Source organism: Mobula hypostoma, chromosome 16, assembly GCF_963921235.1.
Source record: "Mobula hypostoma chromosome 16, sMobHyp1.1, whole genome shotgun sequence".
Classification (NCBI taxonomy): domain Eukaryota; kingdom Metazoa; phylum Chordata; class Chondrichthyes; order Myliobatiformes; family Myliobatidae; genus Mobula; species Mobula hypostoma.
The window spans coordinates 71,426,595-71,446,512 of record NC_086112.1 but is presented as its reverse complement, the minus strand read 5'-3'; the positions used below and the strand labels follow the sequence as shown (position 1 = coordinate 71,446,512).

The window sequence follows — 19,918 nt, the reverse complement described above, 5'->3', positions numbered from 1 at the left end:
CTGGACAGGTTTGTACCATTGAAGCAGGGAAAAGATGGTAAGATAAAGGAAGCACATTTGAGAAGGGACGTGGAACAACCATTCAAGAGCAACAATGAAGCTTATTTAAAGTTTAGGGAACAAGGATTAGATAGAGTGCTAGAGAGTTACAAAGTGGCCAGGAAGGAGCTGAAAAATGGACTTTGGAGAGCTAAAACAAGGCATGAGAATGCCTTGGTGAGCGGGATTAAGGAAAACTCCAAGGCCTACTACACGTACATGAAGAACAGGATGAGGCCTGTTCCAGATGGAAGGACTCACATGGAAGGCCAGAATGAGGATGCTCGAGGAGACACATTTCTAGAGTCAGAGGAGGTCCTTAATAAATACTTTGCTTCAGCATTCACCAGTGAGAGGGACCTTGACAATGGTGAATCAAGCAGCATCCGTGGAAAAGATGTTTCGGGCCAGAACCCTTCGTCAGGACTGTAGAGGGAAGGGGCAGAGGCCCTATAAAGAAGGTGGGGGGAGGGTGGGAAGGAGAAGGCTGGTAGGTTCCAGGTGAAAAACCAGTAAGGGGAAAGATAAAGGGGTGGGGGAGGGGAGGCAGGGAGGTGATAGGCAGGAAAGGTGAAGAAAGAATAGGGTAGTAGAAGGAGGTGGAACCATGAGGGAGGTGATAGGCAGCTGGGGGAGAGGCAGAGTGACATAGGGATAGGGGAAGGGAGGGGGAGGGAATACCGGAAGTTGGAGAATTCTATGTTCATACCAAGGAGCTGGAGACTACCTAGACGGTATATGAGATGTTGCTCCTCCAACCTGAGTTTAGCCTCATCATGGCTGTAGAGGAGGCCATGGATGGACATATCTGACTGGGAATGGGAAGCAGCGTTGAAGTGGGTGGCTACTGGGAGATCCTGTCTGTTTTGGCGGATGGAGCGGAGGTGCTTGACGAAGCACCTCCCTTCCCCTATCCCTATGTCACTCTGCCCCCTCCCCCAGCTGCCTATCACCTCCCTCATGGTTCCGCCTCCTTCTCGAGATTGTGTTTTCCCCTATTCTTTCTTCACCTTTCCCGCCTATCGCCTTCCTGCCTCCTCGGGGTGGGAAGAAGTACAGTTGAGGTAGTTATGAGAGTCAGTGGGCTTGTATAAGATGTCAGTGGACAGTCTGTCTCCAGAGATGGAGACTGAGAGATCGAGAAAGGGGAGAGAAGTGTCTGAGATAGACCACTTCCCCCCAGCCCTCAAATTCACTTGGTCTATCTCGGACACTTCTCTCCCCTTTCTCGATCTCTTGGTCTCCATCTCTGGAGACAGACTGTCCACTGACATCTTCTACAAGCCCAGTGACTCTCATAACTACCTCAACTATACCTCCTCCCACCCCGCCACATGCAAAAATGCCATTCCCTATTCCCAGTTCCTTCGTCTCCGCCGCATCTGCTCCGAGGATGAGGTTTTCCGTTCCAGGACATCTCAAATGTCCTCTTTCTTTAAGGATCGTGGTTTCCCTTCTGCTGACATCAATGATGCCCTCATCCGCATCTCCTCCATTTCCCGCACCCCATCCTCCCGCCACCACAACAGGGACAGAGTTCCCCTTGTCCTCACCTACCACCCTACCAGCCTCCACATCCTGCACATTATCCTCCGCAACTTCCGTCACCTTCAACAGGACCCCACCACTAAGCACATCTTTCCCTCTCCACCCCTCTCTGCTTTCAGCAGGGATCGGTTCCTCCGCGACTCCCTGATCCACACGTCCCTCCCCACGGATCTCCCACCTGGCACTTATCCCTGTAAGCGCAAGTGCTATACCTGTCCCTACACCTCCTCTCTTGCCACCATTCAGGACCCCAAACAGTCCTTCCAAGTGAGGCAACACTTCACTTGTCAGTCTGTTGGGGTCATCCTATTGCATCCAGTGCTCCCAGTGTGGCCGTCTCTACATCGGTGAGATTGGGGGACCGCTTCGTCGAGCACCTCCGCTCCGTCCGCCAAAACAGGCAGGATCTCCCAGTAGCCACCCACTTCAACTCTGCTTCCCACTCCCATTCAGATATGTCCATACATGGCCTCCTCTACTGCCATGATGAGGCTAAACTCAGGTTGGAGGAGCAACACCTCATATACCGTCTAGGTAGTCTCCAGCCCCTTGGTATGAACATAGAATTCTCCAACTTCCGGTAATTCCCTCCCCATCCCTTCCCCTATCCCTATGTCACTCTGCCCCCTCCCCCAGCTGCCTATCACCTCCCTCATGGTTCCGCCTCCTTCTCGAGATTATGTTTTCCCCTATTCTTTCTTCACCTTTCCTGCCTATCACCTCCCTGCCTCCTCTCCCCCACCCCTTTATCTTTCCCCTTACTAGTTTTTCATCTGGAACCTACCAGCCTTCTCCTTCCCACCCTCCCCCTGCCTTCTTTATAGGGCCTCTGCCCCTTCCCTTTACAGTCCTAACGAAGGGTTCCAGCCCAAAACGTCGACCGATCTTTTCCACGGATGCTGCCTGACCTGCTGAGTTCCTCCAGTGTGTTGTGAGTGTTGCTTTGACCCCAGCATCTGCAGATTATTTTGTGTTGACAATGGTGAGGACAGCATAAAGACAGCCTGATGTGTTTGATCATGCAGGTACATCAGGCGGTGAAAAAGGCAAATGGTTTGCTGGCATTCATAGCAAGAGGATTCGAGTACAGGAGCAGGGAGGTACTACTGCAGTTGTACAAGACCTTGGTGAGACCACACCTGGAGTATTGTGTGCAGTTTGGGTCCCCTAATCTGAGGAAAGACATTCTTGCCATAGAGGGAGTACAAAGAAGGTTCACCAGATTGATTCCTGGGATGGCAGGACTTTCATATGAAGAAAGACTGGATGAACTGGGCTTGTACTCGTTGGAATTTAGAAGATTGAGGGGGGATCTGATTGAAACGTATAAAATCCTAAAGGGATTGGACAGGCTAGATGCAGGAAGATTGTTCCCGATGTTGGGGAAGTCCAGAACGAGGGGTCACAGTTTGAGGATAAAGGGGAAGCCTTTTAGGACCGAGATTAGGAAAAACTTCTTCACACAGAGAGTGGTGAATCAGTGGAATACTCTGCCACAAGAAACAGTTGAGGCCAGTTCACTGGCTATATTTAAGAGGGAGTTAGATATGGCCCTTGTGGCTAAAGGGATCAGGGGTTATGGAGAGAAGGCAGGTACAAGGTTCTGAGTTGGATGATCAGCCATGATCATACTGAATGGTGGTGCAGGCTCGAAGGGCCGAATGGCCTACTCCTGCACCTATTTTCTATGTTTCTATGTTGACGTTGAGGAAGAGCATATACTAGAACCTTGGAAGAACATTAGGATAGATAAATCCCTGGGGTCAGACAGGATATACTCCAGCTCACTATGGAAAGAGAGGGAAGAGATTACAGCGCCCTTGGCAATGATCTTTATGTCCTCACTTGCTACATGAGTATTATCAGATGACTGGGTGGCAAATATTATTCCTTTGTTCAAGAAAAAGGCGAAGGATAACCAAGGAAATATAAACCAGTGAGTCTTACTTCAGTTCCTCCCTGAGCCTTGTTTGGCGCAACAGGCAGCAACCTTGCCATTTAAAAAAAAAAATTGTCTGTTTTACAAGGCTGAGTTGCTAGCTCAATGCTCAACTCAGTACGGATGGAAATCATGCTGGCTCGATTTGAACCCAGGACCTCTTGTTCCAAAGTCTGGGTGGGTATACCATTACACCACCGGTGCAGACAAGTCTTACTTCAGTGATGGAAATGATTGGAGAGGTTGTTTAGGGATAGGATTCATGAGTATTTGGATCAACAGAGTCTAATTAGGGACAGTCAGCATGCTTTGTGTGGGGAAGTGGATGTGGTTAAAATGAACATTAGTAATTTGAAGGTAGAATACAGGGTTAATGGCATGATTATCTACAGTGTTGAGGAACATAAGGATTTTGTGTCCATGTCCACAGATCCCTAAAATTTGCCGTGCAAGGATTAAGAAACAACGTGGTTTGTTGACCTTCATCAGTTGGGAGAGTGAATTCAAGAGCTGCAAGGTAATGTTTCAGTTCCATAAAACCCAGAACACTCTTAGAATATTGTGTTCTGTTCTGAAGGATGTGGAAGTTTTACAGACAGTGCATTGGAAATTTACTGCCTAGATTAGAAGTCACATGCTATGAAGATAGCTAAGCTAGCTAGGGTGTCTCTCTTTGGAGCGAAGGAGGATGAGGTGACTTGATGGAGGGTAATATCACAATTGTAATGGGGGAATGCAAGGGGATTGGGAAATTCAGGTTGGTGTCACTTTGCAAGGGAGGGAATTTGTTTAATGCCTACAGGATGGTTTTTTAAAGCAGCTTATGCTTGAAAATGCTCGGGGAAAGGCTAAATTAGATTAGGCGTGGTGTAAAAACCCAGATCTTATTAGAGAGCTAAAGGAACCCTTAGGAGGCATGATCATAATATGATTGAATTCATACTGCATTTTGAGTGGGAGAAGCATAAGTCACATGTATCAATATCACAATGGAATAAAGGGAATTACGGAGGCATAAAAGGAGTTTGCCCAGGTGGATTGGAGGAGGACACTGTCGGGAATGATGGCAGAGTAGAAATGGCTGAAGTTTCTGGAAGAAGTTCACAAGGTGCAGGATAGATATGTCCCACGAAAGAAGTTGTTCTCAAATGGCAGGGGTATGCAACTGTGGCTAACAAAGGAAATTAAGGACTGCATAAAACCCAAGGAAAGGTTATATAAGGTAGCAAAAGTGATTGGGAAGCTTTAAAAATCTAACAAGAGGCAACTAAAAAAGCTATGAGAAGGGAAAGGATGAAATATGAAAGCAAACTAGCCAGTAATATAAAGTAGGATACTAAAAGTTTGTCAGTTGTATAGAGAGTAAAAGACAGGTGGAAGTTGACATTCGATCACTAGAAAATGATGCTGGTGAGGTAGTAATGGGGGACAAAGAAATGGCAGATGAACTTAATGGGTACTTTCCATCAGTCTTCAGCTATGAAAGATACTAGCAGTGTGCCAGAGGTCCGTGAGCGTCAGGGACCAGCAGTGAGTACTACTGCCACAAAGGAAAAAGTGCTAGGCAAACTCAAAGGTCCCCTCACATTCTTCTAATGGATAAGTCAGCGGTCCCCAACAACCGGGCCGCGGACCGGTACCGGACCGCAAAGCATGTGCTACCGGGCCGCGAGGAAATGATATGATTTGGGGATATGATTCAGCTGCACCTTTCCTCATTCCCTGTCACGCCCACTGTTGAACCATTACGCATGTGAGATCATTACCCGCACGTCATCCATGTCAGCGCGGGAAGGAGATCAACTCCTTGAGCTTGTAAATGACGGCGGGCTGAAAAGTATGTTTGACATAACATCTCTGCTGGCATTCTGGATCAAAGTCAAGGCTAAATATCCTGAGATAGCCACGGAAGCACTGAAAACATTGCTTCCATTTCCAACATATCTCTGTGATGAATGTAACAAAAACTAAATTGTGGAATAGACTGGACATAAGGAACCCCCTTCAAGTATCGCCGTCACTCATCACCCCTCGATAGGAACGTCTCGTTTCAGGGCAACAAGTATTCAGCCCAGGGCTCCCACTGATTCAGCGATATTGGTGCGTTGCAATGATTTTATATGTTGTATGTTTGATATCCAAACGTTACTTAAAATGTTATGATGCTATTATAAGTGACTTATATAACCATATAACAATTACAGCACGGAAATAGGCGATCTCGGCCCTTCTAGTCCGTGCCGAAAGCTACTCTCACCTAGTCCCACCGACCTGCACTCAGCCCATATCCCTCATTCCTTTCCTGTCCATATACCTATCCAATTTTTCTTTAAATAATATCGAACCTGCCTCTACCATTTCTACTGGAAGTTCTTTCAACACTTCAAGCTCCCCCTCCTCCCCTGATGATTGACTTATCACTGTATTCATGCGAGGAAAATAAGTGCTGTGTGTTTAATATCAAATTCGTTAGATAAACCCTTTTAGAAACGAAATTGAGTGTATTATCCACTTATTACCAATTTTCCGGTCATGATTAACACCTCCCCACTCCCACCCCCGAACAGAATCGCCAAACAAGGTTTGCAGAGAATAATATCGGCAGGTACACGCATACGCGAGTCACGCATGCACACTGGTGCCCGCGCAAGGCTTCATGGTCATTGTAGTCTTTCTCAGGGCAAACGCTACTCTTGTCCGTTGGCAACCCTACCCCCCCCCCCCACCCACCCGCGGTCGGCCGGTCCGGAAGAATATTGTCAATATTAAACCGGTCCACAGCGCAAAAAAGGTTGGGACCCCTGGGATAAGTCACCTGGACCAAATGTACTACATCCAAGAGAGGTTGCTGAAGAAATAACGGATGCAATGGTCATGATCTTTCAAGAATCACTTGGTTCTGGCATGGTCCCAGAGGACTGGAAAATTGTAAATATCACTCCACTCTTTGAGGGAGGAATGCAAAAGAAAGGAAATTATAGGCCAGTTAGCCTAACCTCAGTGGTTGGGAAAGTGCTAGAGTCTATTATTAAGGACGAGGTTTTGGGGTACTTGGAGACCAATGATAAAGTAAGTCAAAATCAGCATGGTTTCTCTTAAGGGAAATTTTGCCTGACAAACCTATTAAGTGTAACTTGAGGAAGTAACAAGCAGAATGCAAAAAGGAGAGGCAGTGGTTGTCATTTACATGGATTTTCAGGAGCCATTCGATAAGTTGCCACAAGTGATCCTGCTTAACCAGATAAAAACCTATGGCATTACAGGAAAGATACTGACGTGGGTAGAGGAATGGCAGATAGGCAGGAGGCAGCAGGTGGGGATAAAGGGGCCTTTTCTGCTTGCTTGCCAGTGACTAGTGTTCCTCGGGGTCAGTATTGGGACCACTACTTTTCACATTGTTTGTCAATGATTTAGATAATGGAATTGATGGCTTCATGGCAAAGTTTGCAGATGATACGAAGATAATTGGAGGGGTAGGTAGTACTAAGGAAGCAATGCAATTGCAGGACTTAGACAAATTGAAAGAATGGGCAAAAAAGTGGCAGATGGAATACAGTGCTGGGAAATGTATGACAATGCATTTTGGTAAAAGAACAATATTGCAGACTATTATCTAAATGGGGAGAAGGGTCAAATATCAGAGGTGCAGAGGGACTTAGGAGTCCTCGTGCAAGACTCCCAGAGGGTTAATTTACAGGTTGAATCTGTGGTAAAGAAGGCAATTGCAATGTTGGCATTTATTTTAGGGGAACAGAATATAAAAGCAAGGAGATAATGCTGAGCCTTTATAAGACACTAGTCAGGCTGCACTTGGAGTATTGTCAACAGGTTTGGGCCCCATATCTCAGAAAGGATGTGTTGTCATTGGAGAGAGTCCAAAGAAGGTTCACGAGGATGATTCCAGGAATGAAAGGGTTAACATATGAGGAGCGCTTGGCAGCTTTATGCCTGTACTCACTGGAATTTAGAAGAATGTGTGGGGATCTCATTGAAACCTACCGATTGTTGAAAGGACTAGATAGGGTGGATGTGGAGAAGATGTTTCCTATGGCAGGGGTATCCAGAACTGGACATAGCCTCAAAATTGAGGGGCTGAACTTTCAGAACAGAGGTTGGGTGGAATTTTTTTTAGCCAGAGAGTGGTGAATCTGTGCAATGCTCTGTCATGGATTGTGGTGGATGCCAAGTCCTTGAATATATTCAAAGCGGAGGTTGATAGTTTTCTGATTGGTCTGGGTATCAAAGGTTATGGCGAGAAGGCAGGTGTATGGGGTTGAAGCAACACTCACAACACACTGGTGGAACTCAGCAGGTCGGGCAGCATGCGAGGAAATGATTAGTCAATGTTTCGGGCCGGAAGCCTTCGTCAGGACTGAAGAGAGAAGGGGCAGAGGCCCTAAGCATCTGCAGAATACTTTGTGTCTATGGGGTTGAGTGGGATCTTGGATTAGCTATGATGGAATGGTGGAACAAACTCAATGGGCTGAATGGCCTAATTCGGCTCCTATGTCTTGTGGTCTTATGGAGGCGTACAAGATGATAAAATGCATAGTGGATAGTCAGAGACTTTTTTCCAAGGACAGAAATGGGAGCATTCAAGGGTGTATAATTTTAAGATGACTGGTGGAATGTATAGGCCCAGAGTGGATGGATATCAGAGGCAGGTAAATTAGTGGCATTTAAGAAACTAATTAAGAAACTAAAACTATTAAAGAAATTAAGAAAAGGTCAGCACAACATCCTGTACTGTGCTGTTATGTTCTAGTTCTTAACTTGAGAAGCACAAGATGAAACAGGTGTTTAGTCAGAAGATAGGTTGTGATCAATAGGGAGATCTTAAAATGGTCTTAAATGAGACAAGGGCATGAGATAGCTAGAAGTGTTTCAGGAAAACATTCCAGAAAATGGGGTCCAGGCAGATGAGGGGATGGCAAACAGTTTAGGAGTCTGCTTGTGCTAACTTTGGAATCAACATCATATTATATAAAAACAGTATTTTCTTTTTAATATTTTGTTTTTATTTTTAAATGAGCGATGATTGATAATGTATGCTAAGTGGGAAGTGGTAGGTGGTAGAAGTGTGGATATCAGCAACATTGACAGAACTTACTTAGAATCCTGAAATTGAAGATTAGAAGGGAAGAGCCAGGCACTATCAGGTGGTTTCTTCAGCATTCCTTCTGCACAGTTCCCCAGGGCCTGGTCAACTGTATCCAAATACATCGTGGGAAACTAGGGAAGAAATTGCAGGGGCCCTGGCAGATTTATCTTTATCTTTCCTTGGCCGTAGGTGAGATACCAGAAGACTGAATTAGGTGGTGCTAATGGTGTGCCTTCATTCAGAAAAGGCTGCAAGATAGCCGGGGAACTACAGGCCCATAAGCCTTATTTCAGTGCTGGCTGGAATCGTTTTAGGGGGGTATTCTGTGGGAAAAGATCTTCATGCATTTGTGAAGGCACAGCTAGCTTAGGGATAGGCCAAATGGATTTGTGAGTTGGAAATTGTATCCCACAAATTTGCCTGAGCTTTTAGAAGCATTACCAAGAAGACATTATCTACGTGGATTTTTGAAGGCCTTTCATAAGGTATTGTGTGGTAGGCTGGTCCAGAAAGTTAGACCAAATGAGATCCAAGCCAATTTAGCTAATTGCATACAAAAATTGCTTGATGCAAGGAGATAGGAGATGGTGGTAAATGATTGTTTTTCAAACTGGAGGCCTGTCATCAGCCATGTGTCACACGGGTCAATGATGAACAAAGTGGCCTCAGCAGCAAGAGTTCAAGAAAGACTTGTTTAGACATGCTTAAAAAATCACGAGGGGAATAGAAAATTTGAAAAGCTAGTCTTTTCCCCAGGGTAGGCTGTCCAAAATGGAGGACAGAGGATTAAAGTTGAAGGGGAAAGCTTAGGGACCCAAGGGATACCATCTAGATGGTGGTACATATATGGAATGAGCAACAGAAGCAGTGGTACAGCTAAACACATTTACAATATTTAAAAGACATTTGGACAGGTAAGTTGATAGGAAAGGTTCTGAGAAAATATGGGCTATATGCAGGCATATGGAACTAAATAGTTCTGAAGCTTGATCAGCATCAAAAAGTTCTGAAGGGGTTTGTATTCCTTGTGGTATGGCTCTGACTCTAAGTAGGAGCTGAAAGTGGTGGACTCAATTCTACACGGAAACCTTCAGCCTCTCTTATAGAGTTGTGTCTTCTCCCTTACCTGCTGCTGGGATCACCAATCTTCTTCCCACTCTCATCCCTATATCTAACTTCTCTGCAATATTCATTGTTATCAACACCCTTTCAACCATCTGTTCATTATGAATAACTACTGAGAAACCTCTTCAGATTCTCCTGCCAATAGTCTAACCTCCCACTGTGAAAGCTGCCATGTGGCCTGCTGCTGAGCAGGAAATATTAAGAATTTTTTTTCCTTAAATATAATGCTTTCTCATCCTTATTACCTTCAGCCACCTTTGCCTTTTCCTTAAATATTATGAGGCCAATGGTTGTAAATGTATTAACAATTATTGACTCATAGAAGCTGTACCATATTCTCCTATTTTTGTGGAACCTCTTTCATGTCAAGCAAAAGACGTACGGAGGTTATTGTTTATCATACCTGTATGTGTTGAGGTCTAAAGAGAAATTGCCTGTTTAGATTGGATTTTTCAATTAAATCAGGGTCAGTGATGGTAACCTGTAAGGGAAACATACCATAGATTAATTATAACGCTTGAAGCTTGATATCATACATATACTTGAAAAAATAAATCTCTGCTTTCCATTCACAAACAAAAGAAAATCTGCAGATGCTAGAAATCTCCAGCGGGATCCCACGACCAAGCACATCTTTCCCTCCCACCCACTTTCTGCTTTCCGCAGGGACGCATCTATGTGACTCCCTTGTCCATTCACCCCTCCCCACTAATCTCCCTCCTGGCACTTATCCATGCAAGCGGAACAAGTGTTCCACCTGTCCCTACTCCTCCTCCCTCACCACCATGCAGGGCCCTATACAGTCCTTCCTGGGAGGTGACACTTCACCTGTGAGTCTGTTGGGGTCATCTACTGTATCTGGTGCTGCCAACGTGGACTTCTGTATATTGATGAGATCCGAAGTAGATTTGGAGATGGCTTTGCCGCGCACCTACGCTCAGTCCTCCAGAAAAAGTGGCATCTCCAAGTGGTCATCCATTCTAATTCCATTCCCATTCCCATTCCAACATGTCAGTCCATGGCCTCCTCTACTGCCGCAATGAGACCATTCTCAGGTTGGAGGAACAACACTGGAAGTTCGAGAAATCGATGTTTATGCTATCAGGTTGGAGGTGTATTGGTAGCCTCCAACCTGATGGCATGAACACTGATTTCTTGAACTTCCAGTAATGGCACCCCCCTCTTCACCATTTCCATCCCTTTTTCCCTCTCTCACCTCATCTCCTTGCCTGCCCATCACCTCCCTCTGGTGCTCCTCCCCCTTCCATTTCTTCCATGTCCTTCTGTCCTCTCCTAGCAGGTTCCCCCTTCTCCAGCCCTTTATCTCTATTACCAATCAACCTTCCAGCTCTTTACTTCACACCTTTCCATCTCCCGGCTTCACCTATCTCTTACTACCATATTTCTTCCGCCCCTCGCCCCACCTTTTTACTCTGACTTCTCATCTTTTTTCTCCAGTCCTGATGAAGGGGCTCAGCCCAAAACATGGATTATTTACTCTTGTCCATAGATGCTGCCTGGCCTGCCAAGTTCTTCCAGCATTTTGTGTGTGTATTTCTGCTTTCCAGACTCTGTTGATCACACTGCCAAGCCAAGGATCAATGCACAAGAAGCTACATCAAAGCTCCAGAAGGCATTGCTTTTTCATTTCAATTTTGTTGGCTACTTTAGCAATCACTACTAGTGCAAGTAGCTTTCAATTCTCCAGTCTACGCTAAGTTACATGAAGGTTCACAAGCTTGACACAAAAGACTTAAGGAAAATTTGAATGATACAAAGTGAAATTATGTGCAAGTCAAATTAAAAGGTACAAGTTAAAACGTGTAACTCAGGGAGAATCGCAACAGACTTTTCACACATCAAATTGTTTCTTTTTTGAGGCTGAGAAGTAGGAGATTTAAAGTCAAAGGTGATTTAAAAGATACAGACAGACAAAGTGAAAGGAAAGAAGGAACAATGGATATGTACCATTGCAGCTTAGTAGCTGACTGAGTTCCACTTGAACAGCTCTGAGTAAAATGGGATTGCACAAGTTACTTAATCCAGGGAATGCTCTCTGAGTTATTCTATGGTGTAATCCCCACAGACTGGAAAGTTAAGGTACATTTCCCACCACAGTCATTACTGCACACAGAGCCACAACCCAGCTTTTGCTTATTTAACGCAAGTGTTGTTTTGAGGTAGGTTTGCCAAGGCTTCCATTAGTGACTGATAGAATGTCACCACCCGCCCTAACAGCCTTCAATGCACCTGTCACAAGGCAGATGTTAGAACAGTCTTCCAGAGGGTGAACTCGCAGAAAGCATCTTGCTGGGATGGTGTCTCCAGCCATATTGTCAGATCCGACATGGGTCAGCTGACTGGGATATTTGAAGACATTTTTAGCTTCTCCCTACTTCATTGAGGTTCCCACTTTCTTCAAGACTGCTATCATTCCCTAGTTCTAACAAAAAATAAGGTAGCAATCCTTAATGATACTGCTTGGTGGCTGTGTTATTCACTGTCATGAAATGCTTTGAAGGCTCGTCATGGCACACATCAGTTTCAGCCTCCAGACAACCTCAACCCACTATAATTTGTCTACCACCAATCCAAATCTATGTTGGATGCCAACTCCCTGGCTGTACGCTTATTTCAGGAACATCTAGACACTAAAGACACTTATGCTATAGAGTCATCGAAAAGTTCACCCTTCGACCGATCTAGTCCAGGCAACCCATTTAAACTGCCTAATTCCATCGACCTTCATTGGGACCATAGTCACCTATACACCTACTATCTAAGCTTCCTTAAACATTGAAATCAAGCTTGCATGCTCCATACTCACAATCCTTCAAGTAAATAAGTTTCCCCTCATGTTCCCCTTAAACTTTTCATTTTTTACCCTTAACACAAGCTCTATAGTTCTACTCAAACTCAATGAAAAAAGACTGCTTACATTTACCCTATCCTAAACCCTTCATATATTTTATATATCTCTCTCAAATTTCCCCTTAATATTCTACATTCTAAGGTATAAAGTCCTAACCTATTCAATCTTTCCTTGTAACTTGGGTCCTCCAGCCCCAGCAACACCATTTAAAGTTTCTCTGTACTCTTCCAATCTTATTGACATATTTCCTATAGGTTCGTGTCCAAAACTTCACACAATACTCCAAATTAGGTCTTATACAACTTCAATATAACATCCCATCTCCTGTATTCAATACTTTGATTTTGAAGGTCAATGTGCCAAAAGCTTTTTTTTACGACCTTTTCTACTTGTGACACCATTTTCAATGAATTATGGACCTGTACTCCCAGGTCCCTTTGTTCTACTGCACTTCTCAGTGCTCTAACTCTTCACCCTGGTTGGTCCTACGGAAGTGCAATACAGGTTTCCCCCGCCATCCGAAGGTAGAGCGTTCCTATGAAATGGTTCGTAAGCCGAAATGTCATAATGCGAAGAAGCAATTACCATTTATTTATATGGGAAAATTTTGTGAGCGTTCGCAGACCCAAAAATAACCTACCAAATCATGCCAAATAACACATAAAACCTAAAATAACAGTAACATATAGTAAAAGCAGGAATGATATGATAAATACACAGCCTATATAAAATAGAAATACTTCTCTACAACGATTGCCTACTTACAGAAGCCCAAAAAGGAGGGTGGCTTAGCATTGCCAAACTTTAGATTCTACTATTGGGCGATTAATAATCGTTATTTAAAATTTTGGACATGGAATTGGGATATAGTTTCAAGTCCACAATGGGTTAATCTTGAATGTAATTCTGTTTCAGGATTTTCATTGGGTTCTATTTTAGAGACCCCACTTCCTTTTGACTTTTCTAAACTGGACAAACAAATGGATAACCCAATAGTTAAATATACTCTTCGAATATGGTTTCAGTTTCGAAAATTTTTTGGACTGAATCAATTCATTTTAACTAGCAACACACATTAAAGTTGCTGGTGAACGCAGCAGGTCAGGCAGCATCTCTAGGAAGAGGTGCAGTCGACGTTTCAGGCTGAGACCCTTCGTCAGGACTAACTGAAGGAAGAGTGAGTAAGGGATTTGAAAGTTGGAGGGGGAGGGGGAGATCCAAAATAATAGGAGAAGACAGGAGGGGGAGGGATGGAGCCAAGAGCTGGACAGGTGATGGGCAAAAGGGATACGAAAGGATCATGGAAAGAAAGACAAGGGGTGGGGGGGACCCAGAGGATGGGCAAGGGGTATATTCAGAGGGACAGAGGGAGAAAAAGGAGAGTGAGAGAAAGAATGTGTGTATAAAAATAAGTAACAGATGGGGTACGAGGGGGAGGTGGGGCATTAGCGGAAGTTAGAGAAGTTGATGTTCATGCCATCAGGTTGGAGGCTACCCAGACGGAATATAAGGTGTTGTTCCTCCAACCTGAGTGTGGCTTCATCTTTACAGTAGAGGAGGCCGTGGATAGACATGTCAGAATGGGAATGGGATGTGGAATTAAAATGTGTGGCCACTGGGAGATCCTGCTTTCTCTGGTGGACAGAGCGTAGGTGTTCAGCAAAGCGGTCTCCCAGTCTGCGTTGGGTCTCGCCAATATATAAAAGGCCACATCCGGAGCACCAGACGCAGTATATCACCCCAGCCGACTCACAGGTGAAGTGTTGCCTCACCTGGAAGGACTGTTTGGGGCCCTGAATGGTGGTAAGGGAGGAAGTGTAAGGGCATGTGTAGCACTTGTTCCACTTACACAGATAAGTGCCAGGAGGGAGATCAGTGGGGAGGGATGGGGGGGACGAATGGACAAGGGAGTCGCGTAGGGAGCGATCCCTGCAGAATGCAGAGAGAGGGGGAGGAGGGAAAAATGTGCTTAGTGGTGGGATCCCGTCAGATATGCTTGATCCAAAAAAGGTTGAAAAAGAAAATTAGATATAATAACTAGCCCTATTATATCTAATTTTCTTTTTCAACCTTTTTTGGATCAAGCATATCTGATTTGGAAAACAAAGGGTACAATACGTTTTTTGATTTATTTTCAGATAATTGTTTTATGTCTTTTAAACAATTATCTAATAAATATAATTTACCTAGATCACATTTTTTTTAGCTACAGCTCAGAAACTTTTTAAATACTGTTCTTACTACCTTTCCGATTTCATATTCTATTGATATATTGGAAAAAATTTTGGATTTAAACCTTTTTCAGAAAGGTTCAATAGCAATTATTTGTAATATGATAAGGAAAATAAATCCAGATGTTTCCAATACAACTAAGAATGACTGGGAAAGGGAACTTAAGCTTACCTTACCTACTGAGAAATGGCAAAAAAAATTTCAATTAGTTAATTCTTCCTCTATTTGTGCTAAACATGCATTGATACAGTTTAAAGTTGTACATAAGGATTATATGTTTAAGGATAAATTAGCTCGTTATTACTCTCATATAAACCCTATATGTGATAGATGTCATTCGGAGATAACTTCATTAACTCATATGTTTTGGTCTTGCCCTTTATTGAAGAAATATTGGTATGATATTCTTGATATTATTTCCACTGTTTTAAGCATTGATTTACAACCTCATCCTATTACTGCCATTTTTGGTTTACAAATGATTGGAAAACAGCATTTGACCCCTTCAGTTTGTCGGATGATCGCTTTTGTTACTTTAATGGCTAGAAGATCTATACTATTGAATTGGAAAGAGATTAATCCTCCTACAACATATCATTGGTTTTCTCAAACTATATCTTGTTTAAATCTAGAAAAAATTAGAAGTGTTATTTTTGACCCATCTATTAAATTTGATGAGACTAAGAGACCATTTATTCAATACTTCCACGTGATGTAATTTGTCCCTTGCCAATCTACTTTGTGATTTCAATATATAGGGAGAGGAGTGGAAGTGGCGACACTATTGGTTCTATCTGAGATATCATAATAGCCCTTTCTTTTCTTTTTTTTCCGTAGTTTTCTTTAGTTTGGGTAGATTTTTTTTAGGGGATTTTTTTTCTTTTTCTTTTTTTTTTACGATATTTTATATTTTATGTATACTTTTTTTTATTTTGTTGTTGATGTGTGTGATTTTGGGATGTTTCTAACTATGTGCTACCTGACTGTAAACTTTAATAATTATTATCAATTAACATAATCCCAATTATTATGTACTTTTTATAACGTGTTTGTTGTTGAAACTAATAAAGAGATTGAAAAAGAAAGGAAATTACAGTGGCATGAGAGAGGAACTGGCCAAAGTTGACTGGAAAGGGACACTGGCGGGAAAGACGGCAGAGCAGCAGTGGCTGGAGTTTATGCAAGAAGTGAGGAAGGTGCAAGACAGGTATATTCCAAAAACAGAAATTTTCGAATGGAAAAAGGATGCAACCGTGGTTGACAAGAGAAGTCAAAGCAAAGGTGAGGGCATATAAGGAAGCAAAAATCAGTGGGAAGACAGAGGATTGGGAAGTTTTTAAAAGCTTACAAAAGGAAACTAAGAAGGTCATTAAGAGGGAAAAATTAACTATGAAAGGAAGCTAGCAAATAATATTAAAGAGGATACTAAAAGCTTTATTTAGTGATGGTCGATTGATGACTTTTGAAGAGTTAATTAGCAAATATTCTCCCTCTCATACACATTTCTTGCAATATTTTCAGGTTAGACATTTTATACAAAAATATGTTTCTACGTTTCCATATATGCAAGAATCTGATTTGTTGGATACTATTTTGAATATGAATCCTTTAGTGAGAGGTTCAATTGGTAGAATTTATAATTTATTTTTACTACAAAAAGATAATCTCTCACTAAAGATTAAACAAGATCGGGAGAGAGAACTTAATATGACTTTTGTTAACGAAGATTGGTTGCGAGTTCTGAAAATGGTTAATTCTTCTTCGATATGTACCAATCATTGTTTAATTCAATTTAAAATTGTTCACCATTATTAGTTAACACAGGAGAGGCTATCCAAAATATTTCCTAATAGAGACAATTATTGTGATAGGTGTAAAAATGAAGTCGCTACTTTGTCACATATGATCTGGTCATGTCCCTCATTGAAATCTTTTTGGAAATCTTTATTTTCTACAATTTCTAAAGCTTTGAAAATTAATTTACAACCTAATACATTGGCTTATTTGGAATAGTTCCGCATCATATTCAGGGTATTTCATTTTCAAACCAACATGTAATTACATTCATTACATTGTTGGCAAGAAGGGTTATTTTATTGAAGTGGAAAGATACCGCTGCTCCTACACTAATTCAATGATTTTCCCAAGTAATGTTATGTCTTAGTTTGGAAAAAATTAGAAGTAGAACTTTTGATCCCCCATTCGAGTTTGAGAGAAAGTGGGGCTCTTTTGCCAAATATTATCATTTAATTTGAATTAATTTATATGGTTTCCTTCCAATTTTATGTTATATAAATGTGATTTGGCGGTTGTTGTTGTGTTTTTTTCTCTTTTTTATTTATATATATAGATGATTGTAAGAAGTATTGCGCTCCGGGCGTTGGTTCCTAATGTTTTTTTTTGTAGTTAGTGGGTTTTTTTTAGTTAGACCGTAAGACAAAGGAGCAGAAGTCAGCCATTCGGCCCATCGAGTCTGCTCCGCTATTTTATCATGAGCTGATCCATTCTCCCATTTAGTGCCACTCCCCCACCTTCTCACCATAACCTTTGATGCCCTGACTACTTAGATACCTATCAATCTCTTTTTTCTTTCTTTTTCTTATATAATTTTTTTTCAATTATATACTTTATATACTTTATTGTCGCCAAACAATTGATACTGGAGCATACAATCATCACAGCGATATTTGATCCTGCGCTTCGTGCTCCCTGGAGTACAATACAAGTTTATACAAGCATATTAGCATATGCAAGTTTTTTTCCTTCAGCTTTATTAATTATATATATACTAATTTGTTGAACTTTTGTATTTTATAGCTGTAGAAGATTATATATCAATAAAAAGATTTTAAAAATGGAAATGAAATGCCTTACAGTGGATTGAAAAGCTTGAGCATATAGAAACTAAGAAAGAGGATGTGCTGGAGCTTTTGGAAAGCATCAGTTGGATAAGTCACCAGGATGGGATGGGATATACCCCAGGTTACTGTGGGAAGCGAGGGAGGAGATTGCTGAGCCTCTGGTTGGTAAGTTGATGGAAAAGATCCTCAGAAGCAGGATTTATGAACATTTGGAGAGGTATAATATTATTAGGAATAGTCAACATGGCTTTGTCAAAGGCAGGTCATGCCTTACAAACCTGATTAAACTTTTTGAGGATGTGACTAAACACGTTGATGAAGGTAGAGCTGTAGATGTAGTGTATATGAATTTCAGCAAAGCAATTGATAACATACCCCATGAAAGGCTTATTGAGAAAGTAAGGAGGCATGGGATCCAAGGGGACCTTGCTTTGTGGATCCAGAATTGGCTTGTCCACAGAAGGCAAAGAGTGGTTGTAGATGGTTCATATTCTGCATGGAGGTCGGTGACCAGTGGTGTGCCTCAGGGATCTGTTCTGGGACCTAGATAAGGAAGTGGAGGAATTGCTGATGACACAAAGGTTGGGGGTGTTGTGGATAGTGTGGAGGGCTGTCAGAGGTAACAGCGGGAAATCATTAGGATGCAAAACTGATCTGAGAAACAGCAGATGGAGTTCAACCCAGATAAGTGTGAGGTGGTTCATTTTGGTAGGTCAAATATGATGGCAGAATATAGTATTAATGGTACGACACTTGGCAGTGTGGAGGATCAGAAGGATCTGGGGTCCGAGTCCATAGGACACTCAAAGCTGCTGCGCAGGTTGTCTCTGTGTTTAAGAAGGCATACAGTGCATTGGCCTTCATCAACCATGGGATTGAGTTCAAGAGCCGAGAGGTAATGCTACAATTATATAGGACCCTGGTCAAACCCCACTTGGAATACTGTGCTCAGTTCTGGTCACTTCATTACAGGAAGGATGTAAAAACTATAGAAAGGGTGCAGAGGAGATTTACAATGATGTTGGCTAGGATTGGGGAGCATGCCTTACGAGGATAAGTTGAGTGAACTTGTCTTTTGGAATGACGGAGGATGATAGGTGACCTAATAGAGGCGTATAAGATGTTGAGAGGCATTGGTCATGTGGATAGTCAGAGGCTTTTTCCCAGGCTGAAATAGCTATCAAGAGAGGTGCTTGGAAGCAGATACAGAGAAGATGACAGGGGTAAGTTTTTTACACAGAGAGTGGTGAGTGTGTGGAATGGGCTGCTGGCGACAGTGGTGGAGGTGGATACGATAGGGTCTTTTAAGAGACTCCTGGATAGGTACATGGAGCTTAGAAAAATAGAGGGCTATGGGTAACCCTCAGTAATTTCTAAAGTACATGTTTGGCACAGCATTGTAGGCCGAAGGACCTGTATTGTGCTGTAGTTTTTCTCTGTTTCTATGGTGTCATGGCACAACCTATCGTCAATGTTAGCTGGCCACTGACTTCATGAAGTGAGGGAGGGTGATGCACTGTTTATGTCAAAGGTTCTGAGGTCAAGAGGGCTGAAATCCTTGAAGTTACTTGGAGTGAACATCATTAATAGCCTATCCTGGTGCAACCATGTAGAAGCCATGGACAAGAACATTCACCAGTACCTCTACTTCCTCAGAAAGCCAAAAATTTTCCATCTGGCATAGTTTGAATTTGTTGTTTGATTGTGTGTGGTTTTTGTATTGCGACATTTATGCTCTATTCTTGGTTGGTATGGCTGTAACGAAACCCAATTTCCCTCGGGATCAATAAAGTATATCTATCTATCTATCCATGTCCCCTTTGTGCTTCACCAATTTTTTTTATTGATACACCATTGAAGGCATCTTATCAGAATCAGGTTTATTATCACTGACATGTAATGGAATTTGTTGTTTTGTGGCAGCAGCATACTGGAAGACAAAACATTACAAAATTATAATAAAAAATAAAATCAATATTGCAAAAGAGGAACAGTAAGGTAATAATTATAGGCCATTCGGGACTCTGATGGCAGAGTGGAAGAAGCTGTTCCTAAAGCGTTTAGTGTGTGTCTTTACGCTCCTGTACCTCCTGCCTGATGGTAATAATGAGAAGAGAGCATGTCCCAGATGGTGAATGTTCTTAATGATGGATGCTGCCTTCTTGAGTCACTGCCGGACATGCTTGACGTTGGGAAGGGCT

At 42.5% G+C, this 19,918-nt stretch overlaps 1 protein-coding gene across 3 annotated transcripts in view; it reads right to left on the bottom strand.

Moving 5' to 3' along the window:
• uba6 (ubiquitin like modifier activating enzyme 6) overlaps positions 1-19,918 on the bottom strand; it is a 455,635-nt gene that overhangs the window by 161,087 nt on the left and 274,630 nt on the right. For all 3 annotated transcript variants that reach the window (XM_063069103.1, XM_063069102.1, XM_063069104.1), the window contains one exon: positions 10,156-10,233. In XM_063069103.1, coding sequence (XP_062925173.1) covers positions 10,156-10,233 — 78 coding nt within the window. The remainder of the gene's footprint in view (positions 1-10,155; positions 10,234-19,918) is intronic.